The sequence below is a fragment of the Salmo trutta genome, chromosome 4 (genome assembly GCF_901001165.1).
Source record: "Salmo trutta chromosome 4, fSalTru1.1, whole genome shotgun sequence".
Lineage (NCBI taxonomy): Eukaryota > Metazoa > Chordata > Actinopteri > Salmoniformes > Salmonidae > Salmo > Salmo trutta.
This window is the reverse complement of record NC_042960.1, coordinates 16,059,571-16,069,420: the sequence shown is the minus strand read 5'-3', so window position 1 is coordinate 16,069,420 and position 9,850 is coordinate 16,059,571. Positions and strand designations below refer to the sequence as shown.

The 9,850-nt window shown below is 44.0% G+C and overlaps 1 protein-coding gene across 9 annotated transcripts in view; it reads left to right on the top strand.

Annotated features, from left to right (window-relative positions):
- Positions 1-233: 233 nt before the first annotated feature.
- The window catches only part of LOC115191906 (protocadherin Fat 1-like), a 92,668-nt gene continuing 83,051 nt past the window's right edge, over positions 234-9,850 (top strand). For 8 of the 9 annotated variants that reach the window (XR_003877788.1, XM_029749919.1, XM_029749917.1 and 5 more), the window contains exons 1-2: positions 1,538-1,699; positions 3,613-6,902. Coding sequence is in view for 8 of the 9 variants with exons in the window: in XM_029749919.1 (XP_029605779.1) it covers positions 3,641-6,902 (3,262 nt within the window). In the remaining variant the exon portion in view is untranslated. Of the gene's footprint in view, positions 492-1,537; positions 1,700-3,612; positions 6,903-9,850 lie in introns of those variants that run through there. The other variant, XM_029749915.1, reaches the window with a different exon arrangement.

Sequence of the window (9,850 nt, the reverse complement as noted above, 5' to 3'; positions counted from 1 at the left end):
ATCCTACAAAACCTTAGTTTACTTTCAATAGGGAAAGTAATTGTTATGGTCCTGTAGCAAAGCAATTGAGTATTACCAACGAGTGAATCTTGAATCCTGCTATTTTAATATTTTAGGCTCCTTGTCGCTTTATTTTCTAGTTGAACTTGTATGGGAATCAGCAAGGAGAGCAACGAAGGCGTGTGAGCCTCGTTACGTCACTGCTTCCTAAAACCGAGGCATCCCGGTAGAAACAGTCGGCTACTGCTGTTGAACCGATGCTGTTGAACCGCACGCAGATGAACGATTGTGGACTCCAATGTGCCATACACGCTTGATGAAAATGTGTCTTTTATGGATTTCGGAGGCGTTGAAAATGTGAATTATGTGGAATAACCGGAGTCGGATTGGTTCCTCTGTGTCACTTTACCGTTTTGCGACCTGCTCGCAAACATAATTTGCCAACATTTCCTGAGATTTATCTGAACCGAACTTTGGAGAGGCGGTGTCTGGTAAGTACACTAGGAAATAGCATTGCTTTACACTGATAGAGTAACGATAATGTATTGCACAAAACCATTGAAAATAGCAGGAGTCTTTCATCATGATCATCATCAACATTAGTGACATGATAAACTTCCGAGGAGGCGTTAATATTACATTTTACTGGCAGCCCATGCTTCACAATCTCCAAGATTCCTCTCTCACTACACGCACACACACACACACACACACACACACACACACACACACACACACACACACACACACACACACACACACACACACACACACACACACACACACACACACACACACACACACACACTATAAAGTTGTGGGTGAGCAGCAGCATGTGCCGTCCAGAGCGCAGCGCTTTGGAGAGAAAATAGCCTGAACAATAAGTAGTGAGAGAGCGCCATCAATCGCATATCGGCCACACTCCCATGCGCACGAATTTGGGAATAAGATATTATTGCACATTTATTACAACGAATATTCCAACATGAATATACTTCTTGAATACCAGGCGTGTAAATGTGCACTCTCGTTGCACACATCGAAATGAATTGAAGGTTGTAAATAGGAAAACACTTTCCCTCCCCATAGGCTCATAATAAAACATTGTACTGTAAAGGCAATTGTTTACATTATTAGGGATTACCATTCACCCAAGCGAGAAAAAATTCAATCAAACCTGTACCCAAGTAACAATTGTAATTTGCTTGGATTACCTCATAAACACTATTGGCACCGTGCGTAAATGTGGTAAAACATTGCCTACATTTGGGGACTAAATTGTAATGTTCATTTTATGGAGGCATGGAAAATGCATTCAAAAAGGATAATAGTTCATAGGTATTGGCATGATTTTTCCCTATGAAATCCTATTTTATATGATTTGCCTATTATAGCCAAGGAAGGGATAAATAATTGAAATTAGACTAGGGAATAGAGCCGATCAAAGTTAACCGTTATCTCGATTCTTGAAGCGGGGGAGCGAGCTGGTTGTTTTATCTTCATGCCAGCAAAGTAGATCCGGGCGTGCGCAACGCGGAGAGATACAAGGGGAATTCAGAGTGGAAGAAAGGGAGCACGAGAAGAAGTGGAAAGTGGACAGAGTCGCGGAGAGGGAAGTCCACGTAGTTACCATGCAGACATTCGTACCTTACAAACTACATGAAAAACCGCCAAATCCACGCCGTTAATGAGGCAATAGGTATGTAATGTGATGCATTTGTTTTAGCACTTTTCCTGTGTATAAGTAAGTTGTCTTTGTGGTTTGTGAATCGGAGTTAAAAGTTGAGATAGTCCGACCGGTGGATTGAAATCAGAGACCTTTCTTTCCTCCAATGAAGTTTAACGTTTTAAAGTTTTTAGGAAAGGTATTAAATAGGTTACTATCGAAATTAGAGACTATGGAAGTTGTTCACTGTTTTACGCCTTTTGTATATTTGTAGGAATTGTTTTACACATTGTGTAGTGTTGGCGGTTCGGGTATTGTTGCCATTTCTTAAAAGAAAAACATACATCTGGCTCGGGCAATGCTGCCGTGTCTACGTGAAATGAATAGAAATGGGGACCGTTGGGGGATGGGTTGGACAATTAAACAACAGACAGAAAGCAATGATTTTATGAAGCTGTTTAGTTTTTGCCTTTTGCCTTCTTCCAAGAATAAGATTTCAGCAAAAAAAAAGTTCATTATTCTATATAACATGGGAAAACATGTAAACATAAAAAAATTTCATTCTTTATGATTTGCCAGGAATAGCCTAGTTCAACAGTTGAAAAATCCTGAATATTGTACATGTATTTGTTTTACTTAAGTTTGTTTACTAACCTGACATGATATAGGCTCAAGGCATACTTTTTTGTTGTTGAAAGTTCTCATGTGTGCATTATGCTATTAGCCCCATAAAACATTATATATATATATATATATATATATATATATATATATATAGTCTATTGCAAACATACATTTAGCATGTGTTTTGAACAGATCTAAGGCAGCTGGACACCAGTGTCAGTCAATAGCCTGGGCTGGGATGTTTTAACATTCTCCAGTGCTTTTCCCGATGGCAACCCTTTAAAAGCCCAAAGAGCAGCGCTGTGTTTATTTTAGCACAGCCTATACAGAAAATAGCCAAGCTCAGGAACTAAGGCCCCAGAGTCAGTATAGATACAGCTTTTAGTGCTAGAATTCAGTTGTTTTGATCATACACTATTTCCAGGCATAATAATGGACTTATAATGTACACGTGAAATCCAATATGAGCACAAACCTGTATGCCTGAATGTCACTTCCTTTCGTATTAGACCATGTATTTTGAGTCAGTTTGCATGTCTAGTTATGCGAGGACAGTACCGCTTTTCCGCCATTTCCAACCCTTTCTTCGTGCAATGTATCTGCTTGAGCTATTTGCGTAATGTCATGTAGATCAAAGAATTTCAAAGATGTGCAATTTAGAAGATAGAAGGAATTGTGAAATGTGCTTATTATAGCTTTGAAGTCCGTTTTCGCTTGACCTGTAATGGAATAAGTGAGAATTGAATGCCTTACAACAATTTTGTCATTACCAATGACCTCCATCATCATTTGTACATAGAGGACTGAATTTAATGAGTATATGTTCTGACGTGAAGAGACTGGTCTCTGAATTGTTCTTTGAAACAGTAAAAAGGATTTACGTAGTGGTATCTTTTCTGTTAAACCTGTTGCTGAAATAGTAAGAGGAATGCCGGCTAAGATAAATAAGTTATTTGTCCTATATCTTTTCTCCCTCTCCCCATCTGTCACATAAAACCCATTTATTAGCCTGACCATCATTTGTCATGCCATTTAAATGAGCTCAGTGAGGCTCACAGTAAAGAGAGGAGTAAGGTTAGAGACCTTTGTCGAGCAGATATTAATAGCAGCCGTTCACCGTGCCACTTTAAAACCACAATTCTCTTAGGAAGGTTCAACATTTAGCCCTTTTGCTTGTTAGCATAAAGACATATCTTTTATTATGCTCTTAAATTAAAGCACTGATCCATCCCTATTGAGATTTTCTGAAAAATCTATTAAATGTTTAATTTGATGTTTATTTTTTTAGCTTGATTCTGACCTTCTGTTTTGTGTGTCTCCAGGTGGTTTGGTAGAGAACACGGTACGAAAATGGGGAAATACTTGACTTCACTGCTCATGCTGCTCCTGCAGCTCCTCTGCGGCTGCACAGGGAACCAAAGGACGGAGAAGGCATTGGCCCTGCAGTTCACTCACTCTGTTTATAATGCCATCATATATGAGAACTCTGCTGCTAAGACCTACTTGGAGAGTCATGCCAAGATGGGCATCTACATCACAGACCCCACCTGGGAGATACGGTACAAAATAGTGTCAGGAGACAATGAGAACCTTTTCAAAGCAGAGGACTACATCCTGGGAGACTTTAGTTTCCTGAGAATAAGGACCAAAGGAGGCAGCACTGCCATTCTGAACCGGGAGGTCAAAGACCACTACTTGCTCACTGTCAAAGCTGTGGAGAGGGGCACCAACGTGGAGGCTCGCGCCCAAGTCCAGGTCCAGGTCCAGGACACCAACGACCTGAGGCCTCTGTTCTCTCCCACCTCCTACAGCGTCTCGCTGCTCGAGAACACGGCCATACGGACCAGCGTGGCCAAGGTCACCGCCACGGACGCCGACATCGGGACGAACGGGGAGTACTACTACAGCTTCCGGGAGTGGACAGATATGTTCGCCGTCCACCCCACAAGCGGGGTGGTGACGCTGACGGGCAAGCTGGATCACTCTGAGACCAAGCTGTATGACCTGGAGGTCCTGGCTGTGGACCGAGGCATGAAGCTCTACGGGAGCAGCGGTTTCAGTAGCATGGCCAAGCTGACGGTGAGGGTGGAGCAGGCCAACGAGCACGCGCCTGTCATCACCGCCGTCACCCTGGCGCCCTCGGGCGCTGACCGCGACCCCACCTACGCCATAGTGACCGTCGAGGACAACGACCAGGGACCAAACGGGGAGATCGCGTCGTTGAGCGTTGTGGCGGGCGACCCCCTCCAGCAGTTTAAGGCCATGAGAACTAGTCCCGGGAGCAAGGAGTACAAAATCAAAGCGGTCAAGGATGTAGACTGGGACACCCAGCCTTTCGGATACAACCTCACATTACAGGCCAAGGACAAAGGAAGCCCCCCTCAGTTTTCTTCAGCGAAAGTGGTACATGTAACATCCCCTCAGTTTAAAGTGGGCCCCCCAAAATTTGAACATGCTGTTTATAGGGTCAATCTCAGTGAGTTTGCCCCTCTCCATACACCTGTTGCTATGGTAACTGCCTTGCCAAAGTATCCACAGTTGAAGTATGCTTTCAGATATAAGACAGAGAAGAATCGTTTTGCTATTAATCCAGACACTGGCTTAATCACCACAACTGGACCCATCTATGCGGATTATGCCCCTAAATTTGAACTAGAAGTTATTACCAGTGACAAAAAGGCCGCGACCAAGGTTATCATTGACATTATAGATGTTAACAATAATGCCCCTGAGTTCCAACAGACCTCCTACAAGGCCACCGTTGATGAGAATGTACCCGTAGGGTCCAACGTGTTAGCAGTGAAAGCCACTGATCTAGACAGTGGCGAGAACGGGTATGTGACCTACAGCATTGCCAACGTGAGCCCGCAGCCGTTTGTCATCGACTACTTCTCTGGTGTCATTGGCACCTCAGAAGAGCTGGATTACGAGCTGATGCCAAGGATTTACAATCTCAAAATTAGGGCTTCAGACTGGGGTTCCCCTTTCCGACGGGAGGTGGAGGCATCAGTTACTGTCACACTGAATAACCTGAATGACAATAAGCCTCTATTCGAAAATGTCGACTGTGAAGTCACGGTGCCTAGAGACCATGGCGTGGGAGAGCAGATAACGACGGTGTCTGCAATTGACGCTGACGAATTGCAGCTAGTGCGGTACGACATAAAAGCTGGGAATGATCTTGATCTCTTTGAGTTGAACTCCAACTCGGGTGTGCTTTCTTTGAAACGAACACTGACCGAGGGGGAGGCAGGTAAAGTGTCCTTCCATAGCCTACAGATCAGAGCCAGTGATGGAGAGCATGAGACTGAACCAATGATTATGAACATCACTGTCATCACAGCTCGCAAGCCTGTCCAATTGAAGTGCGTCGACACTGGGGTTGCTACCATGTTGGCAGAAAAGCTTCTTCATGGCACTAAGATCCACACCCCAACTGAGCCTGACGATAACTTAATGGACATCCATTCGGTTAATCGCTACTCCCCTCAGTTTGCGGAGTCCTTCCCCAGTGTCATTGAGGTCAAAGAAGACCTTCCGGTTGGGGCTAGGGTAGTCCATCTAAGCGCCTCCGACACAGACAGTGGTTTTAACGGAAAACTGGTGTACGTTATTTCAGGAGGAGATACAGAGAGTCGTTTCATTGTAGACATGAACACCGGTTGGCTTTTGGTTCACACTCCACTGGACAGGGAAACGACGGACCACTACACACTGAACGTCACAGTCTATGATCTGGGAATACCGCAGAAGTCCTCCTCGCGTCTTTTAGATGTTAAGATCTTGGATGCTAACGACAACAGTCCGCAGTTCCTGCAAGACTCCTATTCGGTGGAAATAAGTGAAAACACACCAGTGGGCACTGAAATCGTCCAGGTGGATTCCACCGATAAGGACCAGGGAGATAATGGAGTAATCAGGTATTCGATTGTGGCCGACACTGACCAGTTTGCCATTGACGAGTTGACTGGAGTAGTGACGGTGAAAAAGCCGCTGGATCGCGAGGTGCACCCGGTTTACATTCTGAAGATCGCTGCATGTGACCAGGCTGTTAATGAACCTCAACTCGTGTCTACAGTGTTGCTAAAGGTCGTTCTTGAGGACGTCAATGACAATCCTCCCAAATTCATCCCGTCAAATTACCGCGTGAAAGTGAGGGAGGACCTCCCGATCGGCACTGTGATTATGTGGCTGGAGGCTCACGACCCGGATGTCGGGCTGTCCAGTCAGGTACGGTACAGCCTCAGCGATAACGGGGACGGCAACTTCGAGGTGGACAAACTCAGTGGCGCGGTACGCATCCTGCAGAATCTGGATTACGAGAAAAAGCAGGTGTACAATCTCACGGCGAAAGCCAAGGACAAAGGGAAGCCCATGTCTTTATCGTCGACGTGCTTCATTGAGGTGGATGTAGTGGACGTAAACGAGAATCTGTATCGCCCGTGGTTCCCCTCGTTTGTGGATAAGGGATTTATAAAAGAGGACGCCCTCGTTGGGACATCCGTAATGAAAGTAACGGCTCAAGATGAAGACAAAGGAAGAGACGGAGAAATACGCTACTCAATACGGGACGGCTCTGGCCTAGGGATATTCACCATTGATGAAGAGACTGGTGAGTTTCTCACTTTTTTCCCCCTCTTTGTCATTACCATATTGCCCCTATGTGAAGGCCCATTTTGTTTGTCATTTATTATTTAAGGCACCAAATGGGCATGCATGAATTTTAAATGACTGGGATGTGAAAAGGGGTGTAATCCCATGTATCTGTGCAGACTATGCTTGTCTGCCCATGCCCCCCCCCCCCATGAAATATCAGTGGTGGGGGCAAATGGTGAATGGAGGTACTTCCTGGAGAACCGCTAAGCTTCCTGATTCCTTTCATTTTTCTGTCTGAGGGAAGAGAATTGATGGCAGGAACAGCTGGAGCAGCTGTGTCCTAGACATGCAGTAGACATTCCAAACTAGTTGCCGTGGAATTAAGAGGATTGCTTAGTGATTTTACTCACTGACTCTCCCTTTCCCACACGAGCACTGTAGTGCTGAACACAGCATTTTGTTTCAATGTTGAAAAACTAGTCATATGCAAATGGGTAATGCTGCATGCTGGCTAATCCCACATGAGATGGAACTTGTTTGTATAATGAGAGAGTTATTTTTCTGTGATTGTCATATCTGCTTTAGTATTGCAAATCTACATTTTTTGTGTGTCTGGTGAAATGCACTTGATGGCCTCTTTTTGGTCTTACAAAGAAAGTAGGAATATTTTTTTTCAGCTGCTCACGGACGTTAAAGAACCTGTGCCAAGGGTTTAAAAATAAGCAGTCCGGAATTCAAACGGTTTTGCCACAAAAAGCTACTGGTCACCCCATTTTGGGTGTGTCAGACCTGGCTTGCTGCCCTTCATTTTAAACATAGTTACCATACTCTGGGTGGCTTAATGTCAGTTTTTCCCTTTTAAAATGTATTTCAGCATGGCAGTATACATATTTAATGTATAAATGGGCCGGTGAAACATGATGCATAAAACATCAAGGTTTTAGCATATATGTAGTCTATCCCTTAAGCCTGGAAGTTCAATGCAAAGTCTATGGAAATGTAATTTACAGATTTTAAAGTAACTAAATGAGAAATTGATGAGAGAATGTTAATTTAGATTCAGGTGGAGACATACACTTTATTAAGCGGAGTAAATTAGGGCCTTCCGTGAACCTGTGGGGAAATCACACTTTCTTTGCTGGTAAATTTAGCATGACGGGATGAGCTGGCATGAAGCATTGCTCCTTAAGGACCATCTGTCAGCTATTGTGCCTGTCCAGTCTTAGTTTGATTGTTCTCTGGGGTAGTTGTCAGATTGTTGCTTGTAGATAATTCTACCTCTTTTGTTAAAAAATACTGAGGGAAAATGTAAACAGAGCGAACTAGAGGGAGCCTTTTGATTCTTGAAATGCAATTTGAAACTCATCTGAGATTGGTTTAAAAATGGCTTCGGTCCCGCTCATCAAAATTTGTAGAAACTTTCTCACACACAATGCGCTCTTTAGGGAGTTGACATTTTGAAACAAAGTGCCTTATATTTAGGCAACAGAGATTTCTGTTCTGGGGTTTGTTAGTTGAGACTCTGCCCTTGGCTTGGGGCTGTGGATCTTAGCCCGAATCTCAGAAGTGTTCTTGTTTCTGTGAAGGACACCCACTTCTTGTTTGAAATCACACTCCTGAATGTATTGGATGCAGGTCACCGGGAGCTCCTGACCTGATCTTCCTCCCCTGCCCTCGACCTCCATGGCCTTCAGAGTGATTTATCAGAAGTGGCAATGATAGGATTGTCCTGCTATTCAGCCCCATTGTTAGGGATCACAGCCATAGCTGGTAGCAAACCAAATATGCCCACGGCAACGGTGTGCCTCCTGGGAATTCATGCATTGACTGAAGGATGGTTTGGTGGGTTGGTCTGGGTCTGAGCAGAGGGGGGTGTGAGGTTATCATGTGAGGATTATGCTCTACAAGAAATCAATGTAAAACAAAGGGTGCACACCCAGCATCGCTTTCACCCAGTCATGCAGTTGCAGCTAGTGCTTTCCGACAAGTAGGAAAACAAGGGTTGAGAAGAGAAGAAAACAAATGAAAAAGTGCTAAAACCAAAGGGTACATGCCAGAAGCCACATACACCTTAAGCTCTGGAAAAGTTTTTATGAGGGGGGCTAGTAAGGGAAGGCTGGCTAACATCTGTGGCTGGTTAAGTTAAATGCCTTTTGGAATCTCATGTTCTCCTTATGCATGCTTTATTTATTCCCTTTATCCTCTTGAACCCCTGGGTTTGAGAATGGAGGGGTAGTGATGAGGAATGTGCAAATGAAAAGGTCTTTAGTGCCCATTTGACTCCCTTACCTCTCATCTTACCGCCAAGAAGATACAATTTTGGCCCTTAGTTTTTCTCCTTAAGTCTAAATCTTGAACTTTATATTTAGTTACTAGCTTAATTTAGTTTAGTAAACAGAGGCGGAAATTAATTTATGTAACTTCAGCTTTCAATATATTATTTTACCCGATTCAGGGTTTGCTTTTGCTAACAGCAGTAATTCAGACATTTTTAGGCCAAGATAAGATTAGCAAAACCCAGAAAGTTGTTACTTCTAAGATAGGAATCAACATGTTTTCCCCCTATCCAGTTCTTATTGTCCGACTGTAGACGGGTATATCTGCCAAACGTCTGGCCCGGGTCCCTCTGGATCTCTGACCCTTGTATTTACTTCTGCACATCACACAAACATGTTTAGAGCTGGGGGCTATGTGGAGCACTGGTGAGATTTTGTGTGCAGTCCAGGCTAATTCTGTCCTCGTGTGTGCTCAGACACTGCTGTTGGGGTTATTGAGCTAATGGGGGTCTGACACACTTAAGGCCAGCTAGGTATGCCGCTAACCTGATTGATGTTTCCAGGGCCAGGCACGGAATCTAGTTCCTTGATTTAATAAACCTTTAGTTGGAAAAAGGAACAAACAACTGGAGCCTGAGGTCATGATACAGAAAGAAGAGCAACAAGATGGACTTCTTTTACAAAGTAG